The 22,814-nt window shown below is 41.0% G+C and overlaps 2 protein-coding genes across 2 annotated transcripts in view; one reads left to right on the top strand and one right to left on the bottom strand.

Moving 5' to 3' along the window:
* gabra6b (gamma-aminobutyric acid type A receptor subunit alpha6b) overlaps positions 1-641 on the bottom strand; it is a 35,225-nt gene extending 34,584 nt beyond the window's left edge. The window contains exons 1-2 of the mRNA XM_030069621.1: positions 488-641; positions 212-336 (exon numbers count right to left, since the gene is read on the bottom strand). Of these exons, the coding sequence (XP_029925481.1) occupies positions 212-336; positions 488-576 (214 nt within the window). The 5' untranslated portion in view covers positions 577-641. The remainder of the gene's footprint in view (positions 1-211; positions 337-487) is intronic.
* Positions 642-17,144: 16,503 nt separating this feature from the next.
* Positions 17,145-22,814, top strand: part of gabrb2b (gamma-aminobutyric acid type A receptor subunit beta2b) — a 69,272-nt gene continuing 63,602 nt past the window's right edge. Inside the window, 3 exon segments of the mRNA XM_030069067.1 lie at positions 17,145-17,275; positions 17,425-17,522; positions 18,201-18,268. Coding sequence (XP_029924927.1) covers positions 17,193-17,275; positions 17,425-17,522; positions 18,201-18,268 — 249 coding nt within the window. The 5' untranslated portion in view covers positions 17,145-17,192.

Here is a 22,814-nt window from a genome sequence, read left to right as displayed (position 1 = left end):
GTAACTGCCAAAAAATAAATGAATTAAGAACCTGTAATATTTGACAATTCCACCAGAAGCACTCAAAAATGTAATACACCGATCTGTTCTGAAGAAAATGAGCCACGCACAAGTATAGGGAGTAAAACTTTATCCCCCGACAAAAGGGGAATCTATCCCATAATTTATGGAGCAACAGCTTGTTAGAAATACAAAACGGGCATTACCATACCTCCAAATCCAGGTCGCAGCCTGTTGTCATATCCATCCAGTAATCTATCCAATATACGCGTGATGTTATCCAAATAAATGCTGGTCTCACTGTGCTGATTTCCCCAAACACTGCTCACACTGTAACTAAAGTACATATTCACATTATGAAAGCGCATTTCAACCGATAACAAACGGCTACAGATTAAGAGTTCCTGAAAATTTACATCCATCAACAGTCTTTAGTTGCCGTGCGTAAAAGTCGCAGAACAACACAGAAAAGAGTTGAGATACTCACCAGAACAGAAATAAGCAAGTTAAAAGGAAAGCCATGCCTCGCAAACACCCCACAACTAGAAAGCCCTGGTCAACTTTTAAAATCAGCATATTCCATTATTTAGAACCATGTTAAAACGCGGGTCAGGTCTGAGTTGTAAACCGTGCGAGGCTATTGCACCAGTCCAGCACGACTTGACTTCCCCTCTAGTGCGGTTGCGCCCGCCTCAGCCTGAATCGCTCAGTTGGAAAAACCTAAAGAGTTTTTTAAGAGAGTGAAGAGGAGGGACGAGGGGGCATTAACATTAATCGAATAAGGCATTCTGCGAGAATTATTGTTTTAGTTATTTATTTGTTTATTTATTCATTTAACTAAAAATATTCTTTGAATATTATAAAAAAAAAAAAAAAAAAAAAAAAAAAGGTTCCTGCGCTGGACGAAAATAATAATGGTTTCTATTTCTATTTGGATAAGAGGAGCGAGGAGAGAGAGAGTGAGAGAGGGGGAGAGAGAGAGAGAGCGAGAGAGAGAGACTATAGATAGTATCATATCAATGGCTAGCATAGATAAATACTTATCAATATTAACTGATTCATTTTTTCTGACAGCCTTTGATTCCCGTGTTCGTGTGCGTGTGCATGTGTTTGTGACCACAGGGCTTTAGCATGCACGGCAAGAAGATAGCTACTAGAGAAATAAAGCATGGGTAACAGTGATTCATATAGTGGTTGGCTGAGGAGTGTGGGTGGTAGATACATTTACTGCAACTCCAAACTCACAACACCCATAGGCCGAGAACGAGGGGAAAATACCACACTGTCAAAGTCAACCATTCCAACTGGAATGACATGACTGTATTTCTGTTGCAAAGCACAATTGAAGAAATTGCATCATTTTCACTGGTGCTCAGTAAAGTTGACTTTCTAAGGGCAGATCTAGCAGTGAGCAGCCATCAGTGGATTTGTTGTGGCACACAGACAAAGGAGAAAAGCAAATGGGCTTGGTTCTTGAATATTTTTGAATTTTGTTCAACACACACTGCACATTTGTGTGGTTACTTCATGATCAAGCTGCACAGCTGGAACTTATCCTCATTTTTTTTTTCTTTTACCTAAAAAAGTGAATCATAATCCTTAACCTCATCTCACCACAGTACTTTTAATAGTGAAGGAAAAAAATGAATTTGTGATTACAAAGATCTAGAGATGTCTGAATTTGCATCTGCTCTCTGCTGCCTCTGCCCGCCCCTTTAGTGAGTGTCTTCACTATGTTGGGTCTCCTGTGCTCAATGGGCTAGAAAACTTTATTCCAGCACAACATTACTTTTTCATTATAAGTGGTATCATAGTCATGCCATCAATAATTTATATGAGGGAGAAAAATATAGGATATTCTTCTGACAGCATTAAAATGTGGAGACTGATTATGCAACATAATCCTTCAACTCTGGTCTCTTTGTACTCAACACAAGTTATATAATGATCTCGGAATATGATTTTAATCATATGCAAACCAGCAACAATAGATGACTTTTACATCAAGTGCATCCTGGGTTTGTCATATCAGTGATTTGAAATATTAGACAGTAATTGGTACTGTGATGCATCTTAAGAGGAGAGGTTGCTTTCGGTTTACAGCTGTGTTATTTGGAATATCTTTTTATTACACTAGCTGAGTAATATGGTCTACTGGATTTTTTAAATGAATACCTCTGGGTAGTAGCAGTGGTCCTATTAGTAAGATTAGTTAATTTTTAGGCTTGCCCTAAGTAATATTAATTGCCCCGCAGTATTCCTCATAGGCACACACACACATGCACAAACAGACTCTTACATGAAAGCACTGCTGCAGAGAAGTCCAGATGCAAAGGTATTTTGCAGCACAACACCTCAGAAAAGTTTAAGTTACAGTGCCATGTTCAAGGACTCACTATTAATTTTATTTATAGACATAATACTGGTTATTCTGTTGTTACTCAAGCTATTTTGTTTTCATCACAGTGTCTATTTATGCTCTACTTCAACCTGTAACCCAGTCACCATAGTATCACAGGAGAAGGAGGAGAAATAGACACAGAACTAGAACTATAAGAAGTAGGAGGAAAAGTGGTTGCAGTTTTTGTTGTTGTTGTTGTTGTTGTTGTTGTTACAGTAGTAGAGGTAGCAAGCATAACAGCAGTGTTAGCAACAACAGTAGCAGCAACAGCTGTCGGATTAGTAATACTAACAGTGCTAGTAGTGGTAGTACTAGTAATATTAGAAGCAGGGGGAATTGAAAATGCATTCAATGCCATTTGAAAACAAGTTTCTATTTCAGTTCCTCTGCTGACTTGATTGAAAGTAAAGTCAGCTGACCCTAATTCTGTGATGAACTTGAGTTTTGATCTTATCAACAGTGAAATCAATCCCTCCGACTGACCACAGCACACTGACCATTATAGACAACTGACCTGATTCACTGTGTTGGCATTAGCTGAGGTTGTGGATGAGCCAGGGAGGCGCTCATAGGAAGTGGACTTATTCTAGATCTCATTGGTGTGAATGTACTTGGCAAGCTATGAAATGCCCTCATCATGACGGGCAATCAAGCAGACAAACACAAACACACGCACACACACACACACACACACACACACACACACACACACACACACACACACACACACACACGTATGAACACAAACACAGTGACATACATGCAAACACGAGGAGCATTACACCATTACTCCTTAATCCACCTCGATAGCTGCTAGCTTTAAGTACTGTGCACTGGACGTACACATCAACCCCCTCCGCACCACACCACAATAGCAACAAAACGTTATTAATCGGCGGTTTCTATACAGCATATCACCCGTTACAAGAGGCTATTCAGTATTCATACACAGTCAGTGCAGCACAATACTGAATTCATACTCAATGAAGAGAGGGGTCTTCAGAGGGGTCTATTTAAGACTGGAGAGGATTCAATGGTTTGAATCAGTGTGTTTGACTGGCTGGGCGAAACTAAAATCTGTTTTCCTCACCTTCCTTGAAACATCTATGCCTTATATACATGCATGTCTGCCCATCTTCCCCCTTTCCTGTCTTCATTGCCTGTCAGCTTCCCTGTCTGCCTGTCTGCACTGGGATAGAAAGACATACAGGCTTGCAGGCTGGTTGGCTGACTGGATGTCTGTGTGGTTGATTGACTGGGAGAATCGGTTGCTGGCTACCTGGGTGCCTAAATTGCTGGATGACTGACAAACAGACTCACTACTTGACTGACTGAAATATAGACTGTACCTCTAATGTAATGCCTGGCTTCCTGACTGCCTTTGCTTTCATGTTTGGCATTCAGGCAAATGTCCACAATAAGTGCTGTAGAGTGTACTGAGGCATAGATACATTAGACTGGTTAAAATGTGATGAGAGCTATGTAAAGGGAGCTCTTTATGGCCCTTTACTGGAAAAAGATATTGATCTGAAAATCCAAAAGTGGATATGGAGATGATAGTCAACTCTGGTGAGTTCTTTCACTTTTCTTAATGAGTGTCCTGACATAGCCGACATGGCATGACGTCTTTTCTTTTCTATCTGCCCCAGTGAAGAGCTTTTGTACACATGGTCCTTATTCTCAGTGGGTATGTCATGAGCAATGTAAAATAAGATAAACCCATTATTCACACTAGACAATATTTCCACAAAATATGATCACTGAACTATTCATTAAAATTAAGGTTTGAATTGAGATGAAAATGGAGCAGTGATAATGATGGACTGCAATTATGCATGCCTCATTCTATGAGAACAATGCACCTCATACACCAGCATGAGAAACAATTCAATTATGTCACTTTAGGAAGTACAATTGCATTCAAAAGATAAGAAGACATACTTAGAAATCCAAAGGGTTTTGATGAAGAAAAAATCTTGAGTAGGAATTTGTTAATTACTTCATTATTCAACCAAATAGGACTTAATTAAACAGGCCATGATATACATCCTGTATGTGACTTGCCGTGACACGAAATATAGCCTTTCAAGTAGCTGAGTGAAAAATTCACACTGTAGGAAACTTTTGAAAACTCACTGACATTTGAGAAAAGGGGAGATCTTGAGTGGCAGTGGGCTATCATAGAGGGCTCTTTGTTGAGGTATATAAGTAGTAGTTGTTCAGATTTTACTTTGGAGCAGACTAACACTGACAGAGAGATCACATGTGCATTTGGATAGATAGATAGATAGATAGATAGATAGATAGATAGATAGATAGATCCTTCTTGCTAAAGATATGAACATGCTGAATGCTTTATATCTACAATTCAGCACCATGGACAGCAGCCTCCAACCTCATTATTTCTACCCTACTTTCTACTCTGGTAGAAACCAACATACAGCAGGACACCTTGAACACCCTACTGGTCTCAGTGACATTTTTTTTTTTCCCTGCACACTTGATAACATTTGATTACCTAAAAAGTCTATTGTGTGAACCCAATTCTGGACTCACCACAGTGCTTCTATAAATATGATATCTCCCACATGAGATGGACCCACTGTACTTTGTGAGGCTCACCATGTGGTATCTATGGTAACCACTTACAGTAGGAGAAACTCAGTATATGTGAGGGAATGTGCTTGTGTGTGTGTGTGTGTGTGTGTGTGTGTGTGCTCTTGTGTTTTTTATACTTTTTCAGAACTAAATGTGCTCACAAGGGTATAAAGATGAAGGAAATGCTTTTAGGTGAGGGAGGACAGGGCATCAGGGAGTTTAGTGTTGAGAGGTAAATTATAACTAAGATTTAACATTGTGTTGTTACGCTTAGGTTTAAGGTTAAGGTTAGTCTACTTTCAGGGCTCAGTTTAGAATGAGATTAGGTTTAGGTTAGGTTTACATTTAGCAAATGAACACAGTCAGTTAAGATCCTCATAGGCGTGTGTGTGTGTGTGTGTGTGTGTGTGTGTGTGTGTGTGTGTGTGGGTTAGGCATGAGTGGCTGTGTGTGTGTGTGTGTGTGGGTTAGGCATGAGTGGCTGTGTGTGTGTGTGTGTGTGTGTGTGTGTGTAACCTCAGTAATCTCATTGCTTTTGAGGAGGCAATTCAAACTTCCTTATTTGTAAAGTTTAGGGCACAGTCTTAGTACAGTACTGATTACTATCTTTCTCTCTCTCTATCTCTCTCTCTCTCTCTGTGTGTGTCTCTCTCTCTCCCTCTATCTCTCTCTCTCTCACACACACACTCTCTCTTGCTCTGTATCTTTGTGTGTGTGTGTGTGTGTGTGTGTGTGTGTGTATACATCTCTCAGTACCTCACAGGAACACAGAACAACACAGTTCTTAGCAATCTCTGCTCCTTAGACATGATGTGCTGCACCACCTCCACTGGATGCAACGTAGGGAAAAAAAAAATCCAGTGCAGTTTCCATGGAAACCGAACCACATCATAGAACCACATAAAGTAAATGTTGATTTTGAGAAGCAGTTGTCCTCAGCGCCTTAGCTGACCTATCGCCTAACTGCAGCCAAAAGTTTCAGAGTGAACTATGGCAGACGGCTGCCAGCACCCAGGAACACAGAGAGCAGAAAAGAAAAGGCAAAAACAATTGAAAGTCAATTCAATAAACTGTATTGCCTCAGGGTTTATATTTGTTATTGAAATGTAAATGCTATGCATACAATAACAATTGGACAAACAGTTGATCCTTCCTCAGAATGACTACACACAGAACTGTCAATACAACACTTGGCACCCAAATTTCAGTAAAAGTACACACAAACAGTACACAGTGAGCTGCACACGTGTAGTATATAATTACACACACAGGCACACACTGCGCAAACATTTGACACATACCAGGAGTTGATGAAAAACTCATATTGCATGACAGTTTCTATGGCAACCAATCCCTTTTACTGAGCTCAAGTTAATGTTTGATTTAAGAAAACTTTCTTGCCTTACTTCCTCAGCTGACCTATTGTAAACTGCAGATACACCCCCCCAGAAATGCTAACAGAGTGGAGCCCTGCCAAGAGCCAGCAGTAAAATGCAAAGTGAGCCACAAAGAAGACAACACAAGGCAAAATGAACACTGGCTCCTTCTTCAATGAACCTGATTTCAAAAAGCTTCATCTAGCTCTACCCTTCTCAAGGAAATTTCAATTTCTAATACTAATGAGGACCTTCCACTTCAGCTACCTTCATTCCCCAACTCCATAACCAATCTCAACTCTCATCATTACATGCCTATCCTAACCCTTACTCTAGACCAAAAAAAAAAAAAAAAAAAAAAAAAAAAAAAAAACTAAACCAAATCTAATCTAAAACTAAGCTTAGTCCTAAATAAACCCCTTGAGAAACTAAGGAGCAGCCATTATTTCACTAGTACTCTTAATGCATTACCTGATAAATTTGCCATTCCTTCAACATGCATCTGGTTCTGTTTCATTATGTAAAATGTACACATCAATTAGCAGATGCTAAATTTGTGCAGACATTATGAAACATTGCTGTGAATATAGTAATCCTCCTACAGCATATGTAAGAATAGAGATTTATTACACAGTCTCTATGGTTACTGCCTGTTGTTAAGGAAAAAAGAATCTGTAATGTCAAGTCAAAGTCAGCAAGCCTACAGAGGAGGTAGCTGGCTAACTCTGCGCCATTGTGTCTTCAAACTGAGTTGATCCGATTTACTGTGACCTGGTCAAGGTAACAGCTGGTTCTCCATCAAGACTGCGGTCCATTTGCTTTTCTCTGAATACATTCAGGTGGTTGTTTCCATAAAGTTGAAAAGGTTTTCATTGAAAAGCTATTGTTCCAGCTTCATGATGAATCAGTGCAGATAATTTATTTTTGGACTGCTCTGTGAAGAGATTTATAAATGATAATTTTATTGATTTAAAAAAAAAAAAAGAAAAAAGTCAATCACTTTTCTTTCTTTTTTTTTTTTTTAAAGCTTTTTATTTATTTCATTTTTTTTAGAGGGTAGCATGTGGAAAAAGAAAAAAAAAATGCAGGGTGATATGCCACAAAGGTCCTGGGCTGGATATGAACCTAGATCATCACATTATATGCACCTTTGGTCACTGAGCTAGAATGAAGAGTATCTACCTTTATGTTAAATAGTTTCATAATCTGTGTCAGTTTTGTGCAATCTGTCAATCTGTGAGAACACAGCTTATTTATTTAAGAGTAGCATATCCCATTTTGAAACTTCGATATGCTACTTTGAAAAGACTGAGGTGAAAGCTTCACCGACTTAGCTCTTGATCTTTGTAATCTGCAGGTGGTATGGTGGAATGACAGTGCTAGGGGCCAACTGCTGTGTTATCATCCTGTGTCACTGTCTGAATCACCACCACTGATGCCAAGACACCAAAAGAGGGGCTTTTGGCAGGAACCGTAAAATAATCCCTCTTTCTATCCCTCCTTCCATCGTTCGCTCCATCTTTCCACCCGTTCCAACTGTGGCTAAGCTGACACTCACCCTGGGCTCCTGTCAGCAATTCTGGCAGTGGTGACCAGCGTCTGTCAGGGATGGAGTGAAGGATGGAAAGAAAGCAAATGGCAGTGAGAGGGAGAGAGAGAAAGAGAGAGAGAGAGAGAGAGAGAGAGAGAGAGGAGGGGGATGAGCAAGGAGTTGGCCCAACAAGCTATCAGTTTGTTTTGGTGCTAGCTTAGCGGAGAAGGACGTTACGACCTTGTGGAGGTAGCAGGTGGCGCCTCCTCTGGTGGAGGGAGGCTAATGAGGCATAAAGGTTGGCTGATGGACTCCGTTTGTCCTGCTTATCTACACTTCAGAGGTCGAAGCCACCACCATGACATTTTGCCTGGGACAGGTGGAGATCCTGGCCAACAACAGCCTCCTGGTGGTGCCAGGGCTCGCATGGACACCGTATAGGCGACAGCACGTCCCGGGACATTTTGAGACAATGTTGATGAGCTGTTTTACCATCAGAAATGACAAAGAGAGGACATTTGATGGGGGATAGCATAGTGGACTTTATGGAGGTATAACTTATGAGGACAAATGTATGGTCACGGTTGCTGCACATCATATCATCATTGCCTTGAACCCTGTAAATATAAAAGTGTTGAAAAATGAGGAAACATTATCGCCCAATTAATCATTGATGGGTCAGCGTGAAATTTGGATGAGTATATCTAGAAAGCAGAGTAATAAAAGTGACCTTCAGATAAACTTCTTAACACAGAAAATAAAACATTACTAGAAATTTCCCTAAAAATTTCAAAACTGTTTCTTTTTTCCCCATAGTTTTCTACAGTAGCTGTAATACTGTGCATTAGGAACTGCCATGCTACCTGATATTTCATCTTGCTCCAGAAAACACAATCAAATGCTCAACCACATTGTGTTCATGCTTTGTATATTTGGTCATGTACATTTCCTCTGCAGATACAAGTGTTTCAGGAGAAAAAAAAAGAAAAGAAAGAAAATCATGAATAAATAATACCAAGCACTTCCCAGACAGCGATGATTACAACACACTGTACCCGCTGACTTTTTCAGTTTCGATGTTCTAGTTGCGTCTCATTGACCTAAAGAGCTGAGCAAATACCTTGTCAATAATTATAAGGCCATTATTTAAATGCACCTTCTACAGGCCTTTAATAGAGTTCCCCCACTGAGTTAAGGAGCTTTAATCAGTGATGTCAACGCTATAATTGCAGTGCATAAAAAAGAGAAATACAGAGAGGTGCTTTAATTGCAGGGGAAGGCAGAGTGTGCAATTTTCATCCTTGGCCCACAAGTTCTGTTTGAAATTATTAAATTATAAATGTTATGCATGTTAACTGTTCAGGCTTAGGTAATTTTTGATCTGACATCAAAGCACAATACAGTTTAATGTGTTCATTTGTTTGAACTAAGAGCAAATTTGTATGTAGATAAAATATGTAAACAAGAAGTAGAAGATAGACAGATAGAGACAGATAGGTAGATTTTGGTGTTGCTATTTTTTAATCATTGTCATTATTTATTTATTTATTTATTATGTTATTTTTTTTTCTGTGTTGATGGCCAAAAACATACTCATGAGAATAAGTGGATAAAATGTTACCATCAGATGTTGGCCATGTGCTTTGGCAGTGCCTCGCCTCTCCATCTCTGCTGGTCTGGATCCATATTAAATAGTCAATCCACAGGAGGCGTTACCTGCTGAGTCCAGACCAGGTGCAACTCCACAGTAAGACCACAAGCTGTAAAGGTTTGTCAGGCATAACAAAGTAATCCATCCTCATCCTCGCCGCATTTCCTTTGGACATGCCTGAAACTTGTGAATAAATAAAGGCTGATTGCATTGGCTTTTTTGGCAAATATTTGAGGTGGTTTTACAGCAGTTTTAGCAAGAATTATTTGAGTGAAACATCCATAAATGTCGGCTTATGATATAGTCATAATATTAACCCACGGGCAAACCTCAGTCAACCCTGTCTCAGTCAACCCTGTCTCCTAAAAATTACATTCCAATACAACTAAAAAGCATTCTTAATTATTTTTAGGAGGAAACACAATCCCCACATTTTGTTGGGGATTATGACTGTTTCTGATGCATCACAAATACACTTCCTATCAAAATATCTTGTATTCCATGTAAGGAGGTATTTCAATCAGTTGCATTAACTTTAGCTGCCAAACCTACTTTGTTAAGGTTAGGGAAAGGTTAGGTTTAGGCATAAAAGCAATTTGGTTGGTAACATAACATAATGTAACAAAATGTAATGAGGAATAATCACGCCACTGATGACAAGATTGTTTTACATTGAAAAGTCATATTCTGCGAAAAGTATCTGTTCTTCTAATGTGTTTGTCTGTTCATGTGTGCATGTCTGTGAAGCAATAAAACTTTTGACATTGAAATATTTTTGAATGCCAACCCAGCCAAACACTGACAGTGTGTGACACTGTGCCAGTATTCTTTTTTTTCCTCATTGTGTTGTTTGTTGTAAAAATCAGTAGCCAAAGTCATGGCAGATGATGCACTGAGATGTGTTATCTGTATACACAGGCACATTGTACGCACTGCACACACACACACACACACACACACACACACACACACACACAAACAACCTCCTTCCAAACACATAGATATTTTTCATCATGATGCCAAGATGCCAGCAAACAGACCCTAGTTTGCAGACAAAGGGCAACACAAATGCCTTTTTCAAACACATTGTGTGGACATCCTCTTTATTCATCAGTACAGGGCAACCTAAATTTTCACTGTTTGCAATGCATGTTTTTGACTGAAGGGCTTAGAAATGCAGTCATTATTATTTTCCTCTTAGTGCAAAGATGCAGGAAAGGGAAGATGGAGAAAAGGGAGAAAGAGCCCTTTTGGGAATGTTAAACAATTCAGGAAATCAGGCATTAAGAACAGCACACGAGGTCAAAATATTTGGTTGTTTGCCTCAGAGCCAGTTTCAAGGGGAGGACATCTACTCAGTGACATTGTGGGGGTTATAATAGAGTTCATTTCATCTTCATACTCACAATATTGTCATTGGCTAAACACTCTTTAAGTCCCACCATCTGTTCCCCCCATGATGAATATGAGTGAGATATGGTATGCATACTCAAACAGGTTCTGTCATGTGAACCCATGATTCATAGTGATCATGTACCAAAATAACTACATGTGCTAGTCACAGCCAAACAGCCAAACTCACAACCATTATTCAGAGTCACTGACTGGTACTTGATGCTGAAACGTGTTGAGAACTGATATTTTGATTTTGATGCTGAGATGTGGCTGATAAGAAAACGGCTACAAGACATGGTGCCTGAACACACATGGCCTACCAACTGTTATGACATGATTGTCCAAGAAAAGCTGAATCGATGGTAATGGGACTTGTTTGTAGATTCCAAGAAAATTCCTCAGCTTCTTCAGTTCTGAACTGAAGATGTCTCTTGGAGAAGTGAAACAGATTCAGCTCTCCTTACTCTACCATGACCTGGATGACTGAGGACCTTCACAGACATGTCATGATGATTGGATAATCCAGTAACACAGTCAAATCAATTTGTGTATTATGGATGTGTTTTATGTTGTGATTCCAAAGGTATACATGTAATGATGTGTATAATCTGACACTTTTAAAGAGGTTAGTGTGTGCATGCACCATAGCAGGTTTGCTTCTGATAGGTGCTGGGCAGGGGTGGTGCAAAATGAGAACTGATATAATTTAAATTGTGTCAGCTATGTCAACATTTTTTTTTAAAGAATGCTAATTAAAGATGCATTAACCCACAAGCTATTTAACACTCACTAATGCCCAACTGGGGTCAGATCAGGCCTCAGTTTAAAATGAATTAAACAGAACCGCCCATTTAATTTAAAAAGAGATTTTTTTTTTTTTTTTTAAATCAAGCCATTTATGACCTTTATTCACCTCTGTTGCTTTTTAAAATACAAATGCACTTAAACTGCTGCCAAGCTGTTGCTCAGTGTTTGTGCTACTGATGTTGCCTGGGTGGGCTATTTTTAGACAGCACAATACAGCGGTCCCTATTAGAAGCTGGGTTACATCAAACATTCAAATCAAAACTCAAAACTGTTGTTGTTGTTGTTCCCTGCAAGGGAACAACAACAGGGTTTTTCCCATCACATCAAACTCACTTCGGGGCAGCATGGTGGCGCTGTCACTTCACAGCAAGAAGGTCCTGGGTTTGAATCCTGGCTGGCCAGGTTCCTTTCTGTTTGTAGTCTGCAGGTTCTCCCTGTGTCTGTGACCCAGCCAGGGTTGATCACACCCCGGCTTCTGTCAGAAAAGCAATCGCCCACAGATCTGCCCCCTTGATCCAGAGCCACCTAGTGGCCTTCTTTGCAGCTTCAGTAGTGAGTCTGATGGCCCTCCTCTTTGCCTCCCCCGGTGATAAAGCATAAAGGATTTGCAGAGTGAACACCCTGCAAATCCTCAGCAGCCCACCTCCACAGGCTCACAGTCACTTCAGCAGCCTTGCCTTCCGCATTCTTCCACAAACTCCTAGTAGTTGAACTTGAAATCTTAATTCTTCCCAAGGCACTGTCAGTTCCAGCATGATCAGTTGCTTGGGGGACTTGGTCATGATCATGTCTGGCTGAAGCTGTTTTGATGTTATCTTAGCTAAGTATTTCAGCTGCTTGCCTTGGTCCACTTACAGTTGCTAGTAGGAGGCAGTGGTGAGGAGACTTTGACTTTGCTCTAGGTTGCAGGTGGAGCTTCTCTCCAGCTCTGGGGACTGAGGTGTTGACTCTCAGTCACTGCCTTAAGCACTTGCTCATGGCGCCAGTGATAGTGCCCATCCCCAAGGACTTTTGGGCAGCTGGTGAGGAGGTGTTCCAAGGATTCTGCCAGGACACCGAGAGCAGAAAGGTGTTTCACTTTTACCTCGGATGTGAAGGTTCACTGGGCATGGTAGGCGATCATAGACAGCATGAACCAAGAGCCTGATGCAACCTGATGTGGTCTGCTTGCTATATGTTGGACAGGGTGATAATAGAGATAAATAGTGAAGCTGTCCATTTCGTTACTTCAGATTCATGTAATAAATATACCAATATCATATAAGATGGCCCTGTGCAATTAAAAACAAAAAAACAAAACAAACAAAACAAAAAAAAAACTTAAAATAAACATCCACTTATAGTGATCTATTTGGCCTGGATGGATGTGATCACTCTCAGTGGTTTCCATGGTTTCCACCACTTCCAAAATACGAAAAATATGAAACTTATTTTTTGGTTCAGAAACGTCAGCATTTCAACAATTTTTTTGGTTTGTACTTAAAATGGCAACATTTTATTCTGATGACTGGCTTGATCATTTTACATGCATTTTTTTTGCTCTGAAGCTGTTTCCTATACAGAGATCTAATACATGAACACATGCTCCTATAACAGAGAAATGTTGCGATATGTTATGCATGTACCCCATCTGCATATATTGTTGTTGTTGTTGTTGTTATTATTATTATTATTATTAGTAGTAGTAGTAGTAGAAGTAATAAATGCATGGATTCAGGCAATGATTTGCATGTTTGCAAATCAATATTTTGTGGATATGACTTTGCAAAACACAGATAAAAACATGTTTGTAGATGGTGAAATCATTGTGGTACTTGGTACACATGTATTTTCTTTTGTGAGTTAATGGTTAGGCTATTATAAGTCTCATAAGAACGTCTACAACTGTTGACCCGTGTTTTTAATTATGGCGCCCCATCTGGCCAAATAGGGTGAAGAATTTAACGTGCAAGTAGCAACAACATCATAATAGTCATGGTAATTAAAACATGTACAAATTTAAACATGTGAAATGGTACTTGAGGAGAAGTGATTTCTAAATGTCAAATTGAGGCAGTATCTCAATGGAGGTTAGACATGATGAGTATATTTATTACTAGAGTATATTTATTATCTTCCTGGGACACTTCCAGCCCTTGTCCCTGTCATACTTCTATAGGGTTGCTTGGCCGCTAGGACTCCTACACAAGGCTCACCGCTCTACCATCCGCCTCTGATCCCACCATATCCATGGCTATGAGTGTCCGAGTTTACGCAGTGGCGCACATCCTGCTCACCAGTGCGTGGAGCTACAACCGTGCATGGCTGTGAGCTGTGGTAAGTGTAGGCTTCAGTGCATGCTGCTCTGGTCCATGCATCTCACTTCCTACCCCGAGGCATTTCATTGGCACTGCGCCTCATAGCGGATCCAGAGACGCTTCTCGTTTTCGTCAGAGGGCCTGGATGCGTGGAGAGTGATGCGTGAGCAATCGTTGAAGCTGTAGCGCCTTTATAGTATGGACACACTCAGTGGAGACTCTTACACACACAGTGAGAGAGAGAGAGAGAGAGAGAGAGAGAGAGAGAGAGAGAGAGAGAGAGAGAGAGAGAGAGAGAGAGAGTGTGTGTGTGTGTGTGTGTGTGTGCCCAAATTCAGCACCATGGACAGAGCCATCGACGGGAAGTGCGATTTTTGTGTGTGTGTGTGTGTGTGTGTGTGTGTGTGTGCGTGAGTATAACAAAGTGAGCAAACAAAGAGGCTTTTCTTGCCCAGCAGCTTTCCGTGGGATGCTTAGGACCATAACTGTACACCGATAGAAAAGTAATCTTTGAGTTACTCATTTCCTTTCATTCCCGTCGTGCTGCCTTTGACGGCGCCGTTGTGCGCTCATCCAACCTACAAGCACAGCCTCTTTTTCTACCTCTCAAGTTCAGCCTCTGCCTCTCACACACACGCGTGTACACACACACACACACACACACACACACACACACACACGTACAAGTAGGGACTGATGCCAGTGAGCAGTCTGAGTATTTTGGTGGCTAAAACTGAAATACAGCTTGCAAAGTTGATGTATAATGAATGGCGTGTTATTTACTTTAGTCCAAAATCGTTTCCCTCAAAAGCAAGTGAGAGTGGAGGTTTGTGGTCAAATCCATCGTCTTGGAAACATTTCTCTTAGCCCTTTTCCAAATTATTTATTCAGGCAAAGTCGACAAAGCATGTACTGTATGGTCTTGTTCAGCAATGCCCGACTTCACTTGTAACACACATTTTACAACCCGACTTGTACTGGTTTTCGCTGAGCAGCTCCACTGGGGCAGTTGGGGGTTTAAGTGTGCCTTGCTCAAGGAAAGCTCGAAAGTGGCTGTTAACCCTCTATGGCATGGTGTTGCCCTCAGGCAACAAACCACTATTTTGGCCCATACACAACCCCTTTAATTTTTTTAAAGAAAAACATAACATTAAAAGTCTGAGGACAAGTCTGTGACCAATCAAATTTGAGGTGGGTATGGGTTTGACCTTTCGTCTGGGGGTGGAACAGTCATTTTTGGGACCATAGCCGGCATGGACACACTGCTAGCAGAAGGTAAGATAAATTTCACTTTTTAACATGTTTAGATTTAAATATCTTTGTATAAATAATATGTGTGATGTGCATGAATATGTGAAGAAGCATATTTGATTGAGTAAAGAGACTTTTTGTCTTTATTTATATACTAAAATGGTAGTTTTTCATTCGTTGCCTCAGGGCAACAGTGTGCAGTTAGACCACTTTTGTTTGAACAATAACATGCTTATGGATGGAGATGTGCAGGGATGCATAGTTATCACCATAATCAGTTTTTTTGCTGTACTATCTACTATTAATCACAGGAAATGGATGCACAAACATTTTATGGAGGGGGGGAGTTAATTGTAATTGTGACCATGTGACTAGTGTTGGTCGTTCACAGGTGGCTCCATATGGGTCTAATGACTCTAACGACCGTCATCGCAACAGCCAGGAGTACTGACTAACCAAGTGGTATCAACAACCCTGTTAACGACTCCACAGAGGAAGCTTCTTGGATTATAGGTGAAACATCTTCAGCGTCTTCATGGCTGGATGACTGAGACCAGCCCTGAGTTCCAATACCCATACTACCGTACTATTTAGTATGCAAGAAAAAAGAATTAGTATGTCCCATTACATAGTATGTCAGATGCAGTATGCCAAGAGTACCAGGATGTTGTACAACATCCGGTCAGATTTCGCAGTATGCATGTCAGCATGCTGCTCTGGCCATTCTGACCCACAATCCTTTGCACAGCGGAAGTTACGTGGCACTGACTGAGCTTCATGTACAAGCCACACCCACATCTGGAAGACAACAAGACACACACTCACCTGGCTCAGGGACAGGAGAAGCGGCAGAAAGACAGAAGATAAGAAATATGACAGACGACAGCACATTCAAGTGTAAATGTGGCGCTTTGGATGGCGCCGTAAGTGAGCAAGAGGGTCGGAGTTTAGGGATGATGTATGTATGTATGTATGTAATGTGTCCCAAAAGTATGCATACGCATGCATACTGCATACTACACTACATACTTTGTAAGGGCAGCTGCAGTACATACTAAAAGTAAAAAGTAGAGGTGTGCAATTTGGAACACAGCCCTATTCTGATTTTGTGCTTCCTAGTTTCCTTTTAAAACAGATGGTCTGTCTGATGACACTGAGTCTGTGGATGAAGAGGAAGAGGAAAACGAAGATGATGTATCAAAAGAAAATGCTTGCTGTTGTTGAAATAAAACTTGTTGAAATTGTTGCTGTTGTTGAAATATAACTTCTTCTAATGTATTTATTGCTTGTTTGTCCCTCATTCCACTTATTATATAATATAGAAAACCTTGGCGTTTAGTACCCTGATAGCATGTTGTTGCCCTGAGGCAACAAACCAAAATCTGGTGGGGGGGTGGGCGGGGGGCACATTTTATGATTGATATATTATCAGGGACCCCCAAGCTCCCAAAAACTAGGGTGAAATATTTTTTCCCTCCTAAAATAAAAATTCATGCCATAGAGGGTTAAGGGAGGAAAGGAAAGGTAGAGAGACAACCCCACCCACATTTCCCAGCTGGTCCCTGCCATTCGCATCGTCTTTCCGGGAGCAAACCAGCTCTTGTCACCATACAGGCGTATGGGGTTTAAAGAGATCGGGAAAAAAAGGAGGGAGACCCCTGTTTGCCTCTGAGTAACTTGTACGCTTGATCCCCTTTCTCCTTTAAATTTCCTCCGTGGCAGGGTACTACCTCTAGCACTACCACCAGCAGCATCAGCGCTGCTCCTTGATGTTGTGGTCGGGTATGCGCATGCGCCCGGCATTGGAATTACTGCACTGGCCAGAATAAGTTGGATCTCGTCTGTCTGTCACTAAAAGAAAAAAATCCCAATTCATAACATAACTATGGCAGTGTTCAGAATAAGGAGAATGAGGTGTTTTGGCGTCTGGTCGTTCCCCCTCATAATGGCTGTGGTGTGCGCGCAAAGGTAAGTGGCGGGGTCGGAGGATGCTACACTCGTTTTACTTAGTGTGACTGTGTTACAGACAGCGTGGAAATACTTGGACACTTAATGGTCCAATAACGTCTCGCATCTAAGTGTCTTGCTCTCTTTTTCTCTTTTTTTTCCCTCCATAGTGCCAGTGTCAATGACCCTAGCAATATGTCTTTGGTCAAAGAAACGGTGGATAGACTGTTGAAAGGTTATGATATTCGATTGAGGCCAGATTTCGGAGGTAAATGAACTCTGCTCTGATTTACTTTGCGCGTTGTCAGCCTGCATAACAGTACAGTTTTTCATTCTTACCACGGCAATCGCTGATTCCCCTATTAGGTTTGCATTTTTGTAAAGTAAAATAATAATAAAAGAAACATCTCACACCCGCTTCTGAAGGTAGCATGAAACCGTTTATGTCGGAGCCAAATAGCAACAGAGAATACATCGGCATTGTGGGAGAACACATTAGGAAGTATGACTTATGTTGGGATAGCGAAAAACAGATGACACAAGTTCATGTGTTTGCATGGAGACGAAGGTGCTTATCAACTCTTAAAGCATGTCTCTTGAAGTATTTGGTATATGTGTGTGTATCCATTCTTAGTTATATTCCTATTCAATTATTAATTAGATGCGATGGAAATATGTCTCAATCTAATTGTTTCAATGACAAGAACTTTGAGAGGAATTATTATCACTTTAACTGCAGCCCGGCGCATCTATTCCCACTCGACATGAGCACTCTACACTGTTATCCGGCTGACAACAGCGAAATTCACAAGTGTTAATGTGTTGCCTCTGCGCACACATACAATATTAACTACTTCAAACTCGTAAATTGTTGCCTGCATTGAACCATGTCAGGCTATAGCTGATGCATTTCCCCACTGCTGACCGTTGTTTTGATCTGTCCCAGGTCCTCCCGTGGGAGTGGGAATGAACATAGACATAGCCAGCATAGACATGGTATCAGAAGTCAATATGGTAAGTAGGCCATCATCATCACCTCTCCCTTAGCCATCTTAAACTCCTGATTCCTACTATGCACAAATCTACCAGTGGGAAACACCATCCCAAACCACTTGGAACGCCTGGGATACCCCACCACCCCCACCACCACACACACACACACACACACACACACACACACACACACACACACACCACCCCAATTTGTGGGTATGGGAATGCAAAGCCAATCACCTTTTTGTTTCAGGGTTAAGATTTGAGTGAGACCACAGGGATTTTTGATCAGATGGGCTTGGAGGCTTTTTGCCCTTGGCTGTTGGTGTCATTTAGCTGATTACTGCTTAATTTATTTGATGATATACAGTAAAGTATCACTCAGTTCCCATTACAGTAATTTTGAAAATAAAATTACAGTCTGCTGACATCTTACAGGCTGTACAGAGACTTCTTGTAAATCTCATCAGTCTGTGTCTAGAGGGGCCTGCTATACAGCTGAAAACTGATAAATTGTGTGACTGTCTCTACCTTGTTTACCTGACTTTACTAGAAATAGTAGCTTGGGAAGAACTTGAGATGTGAGAGGTGTGGATGTCATGCAATTGGAGATCAAATTTTGCTTCATACAAGAGCACCTCCTAGTGATGGGATCTCAGAACTGCACCTCAGTTCATAGAGAACCTCAAGGCTTGTTTTTTTTTTCATCATCACAGAAGGTCACTCTTGACATTTATGAAAAAAAGAAGACAAGGTAAGGAAAAGTGATATTTATGGTTATATGAATGAGATTTTGATAGGTCCGTTGTCATCTGGGTTGTCTGATATTGTCTCTTGCTGTGGCTGACCTCCACTGTTGGAATTGAAGTTGTCAAGTTTTCAATCGCAAGTCTGCTACAGTGTGTACAGATGTGTCTTGCTGCTGTAGTTGTTTTGGTGTTACTAGCTGTGATATGACTCATGTTGTGATGTCAGAGAATGATTACACGCTAGAATATTTTTGGCAGCAGTACCCAAAGGCTGTTGTTCACATTGTTATCTTTGCGCGCCTGTAGACTGTGTTGATGAGTGCAGATGAGATGAGAAAAAGATGAAGCTATCTGTATTTGCATGTATTTGCATTGACAGCACAGAGGAGCTGCACATACTCAGATCTGGGTATAGGCACATACATGAGTGTGGGTGCGTGCACATGCACACACACACACACACACACACACACACACACACACACAACACAAACACACATCAGATCCATTTTTAGGGCCCTTCACAGCAGGGCTTGAATTCTACATCTGTTCATCTGGCTTACGCCCACCCCCACCCCCACACCCCCCACCACCATCAAGAGTGACTGAAGCAAAGATTTGAAACTAGTCCTAGTGTGTGTGTTGTGTGTGTTGTAAGCATGTGTTCATGGGATCATGCATGTGTAGGTTTTGCATTTATGTGTTCTGTTTTAGGAAAGCTAACCCAAATATTATGTTAAGGTATACATCTTTATCTCCTTATACAAACAGCTATTTCAAAGTGTTTCTTGGTCGATTTTCTCAGAAAAGTTAGGAACAACTGTTGCAGTTAATTATATTTTTTTATTGTTCAGTGATTTCCAGACACATGCTGGGCAACACTCTTGTCAGCGGTCTCATTATCACAGGTTAATGTCACAGGTTGGATAATGGATCATAGTAGTTTTATTTATTGATTTATCAATTTCTTAACATTTTCAAGGCAACTCTGTTTTATTAGATATCATGCAATAGAGAGGGACGACCAAAACATAAGGGGGGTTGGGTTAAGCTAGGTTTCCATTAAGGATCTTGCAAGTATATGGTATGTGTTCCAGCCCACAGAGCAAACAATTCATTCTATAATTTCCTCAGGCCAACAGTTTTTTTTTTTAAATTTATTTTTGCCTATAAAAAATACATTAAAGTAGATCCCAGCTTCACTATGCTAGCCAAGAAGGAAGTCCAGAGTTTACACACACACACCTACACACATGGCCAAATAACACTTCATCAAGTACACATGCAACCTACTCAGACCCTTCTAAAACTAGATCTCACCATCAAATAAGCAAATCAAAGCTGGCGCCGCTGCCATTGCTTCTTTGATCTAGCTCATCCTTTGTGAGGTTTGGCCCTCTAAATGCTCTCTAATGCGAAAGGTGACCTGTTATCACCTGAATCATTGGAAACTCGTGGAAAGAAGAGGCCACATGTGTGTGTAATGGTGCAGCTTCTTTGATCTGCTCCCCTACCTATAAATGTAACCACTTTTTCAAGACAGCAGCTGGTGCAGAACATGAGCACTTTCCTTTTTTTTTTTTGTTCTTCTCTCCCATCTGGCTCTCTGTCTGCCATTTATTTTGGTGCGAGGATATAACCACACTGTGCACTTTCTTTAGAGAACAGACAAGGCAGGGGGAAGAGGATAATGGAGAGATGTAACTGAGGGATGTATCCAACAGTGCCCTATTACACATTATGGCAGAATGGGACATCAGTGCTTTGATGTGTATTAGAACATATCTCTCTCCCACCCGCTGCTGCTATGTGACCGGCTCCGTGTTGCAGGCCTCCCACTAAAAGCAGAGACATGGGGCACTGGCAAAATTTATTTGATTTTTTCCAAAAAGGCCATTAAAATATGGAGCTGCGAAGAGGTTTGTCTTGAGCCATCTGCTTTAGCATTCTGTTACTGATGTCACCGAGCACAAACCCATTTAGAAACAACATAGGCTTCTAGCTCACATTAAATGAATCACCAAACTAAGTAAGCAAGCCTTCAAGCGTGACGGGTCCAGAGGACATGAGGCCCACTCCAGCCTTTGTCACATAAACAGTGGAGATGCACAAACACACAAATTGAACTAAAGCTTAATGCAGAGCCTGAACCCAAACCTCACTTACGCACTTTTACTGAAATTTAAAGATAAAGAGAAAGTTCTGGAAGCAGATTGTGAGTGGTGACTTACCACAGTGTGAATTTAGAGCATTAATGTAAATGACATGGCCTTTGAAGGACACATCTGAATAGTACCTGATCTCACCAGGTCCAATAGCATGTAAAGCAAACTATACTGGCTTGGGGCAAGGCATGAGGACGCTGTTGCTGATGTTCATTACATACCCAGGAAAGGTCACTTGTTCCTGACTGTGGGGCCCAGGTCCCAAGGCATGTGGGCTGCAAAAAGGTGGACATCATCATGTTAGACCTAGAGGTTAGGTCTTCTACCTGTATGTATGTGAGTGTGTGTATGTTTGTTTGTGTGTGTGTGTGTGTGTGTGTGTGTGTGTGTGTGTGTGTGTGCATGTGAAAGAGAGAGAGCGAGAGCTCTGACATTAACAACTTGCCATGTGAAGAGGCAGCAGTGGTGTGGTGTTGGTGGGAAGGTCATGTACCTAGCACTGCTGAGGGTTCATTCTGTATGACTCAGAGGTGGACATACAGAGAAGGACACCCACACTGAATACCAATGGCACATTAGACATTCAATGCCAGGCAGGTGGCTTGGCAAGCCTTGATTCATGTATGGATCAAAAAGTGGAGGAAGAATGGAGGCTATTTGACTGATTATTTTTGTTTTTTGTTTTGTTTTCTTTCTTTCTTTCTTTTTGTCTTTCTTTCACCATTCCACATCTCTCATCATCTTTGTGCACTTTCTCGCCTGCCATTTTAGTCTGAGTATTTGCTCTTGGTTAAGCTCCACAGTTCTCGAGTCCTAAGCCAACAGTTTTCACGGGGGAAGAAATACTTCTGTCTGAGGATGAACTAAACTTCTTATCCTCCTCCAAAAGGCAGAAATACCATTATTGATGTTCATAAAGGTCAAGAGGAGCTTATTGATTGCATGAGAAGGTGCTTGGAATTCACAGCCTCCCATTTTAGCAGCCCCCCTCTACTCCCCGCCACCACTCAACCTGAGCAGCTCAGCAGATCAAGATATCACTGATGGGATGTTTGCTGTAAGTATGAAAGGACTGCAATGAAAAGTATGCACTATACAGATGGGATACAATATAACAGATGTAGGTCGAAACAGAAGATTATTGCTTGCCATATGATAAAAGAAAAGAACGACTGTGAATGCACTCATATGGTATTTCATAATCTCTCTCTTCCGGACCTGAGAGCTTTAAAATAATATTAAGTCTGCATTTGCAGTTCAGGCTAAATCTATTTCCCAGCAGCACTCAACATTATATAGCTGATGTGGGCAGAATCGCTGTAAAGTGATGAGCAGCTGGTCAATATTTCTTGAATAGGTCATTATGAATTAAATGGGTTTGCATAGCATGGATTAAACCACTTAATGTTCAGTGTATGATGGTGAGAGTGTGTAAAAGAACACCTTAATCAGCGCATTGTGATGTTAATGCCATTGATCAATACAGGGTAGATGGGTGATGTGAATAATCTGTGAAGGCAGTGAATGCAACTTAACTTTGTGTTTTTGATAGGACATAGTGCTGTTAATGTATACATTTTTGCTTACTCACTTTTGTTTTGCAGAATTACACACACAGGTTGATCATTGTAGTTTTCACTAGATGCCATTTTT

Source organism: Myripristis murdjan, chromosome 14 (assembly GCF_902150065.1).
Source record: "Myripristis murdjan chromosome 14, fMyrMur1.1, whole genome shotgun sequence".
Lineage (NCBI taxonomy): Eukaryota > Metazoa > Chordata > Actinopteri > Holocentriformes > Holocentridae > Myripristis > Myripristis murdjan.
This window is presented reverse-complemented; position numbering and strand designations above follow the sequence as displayed.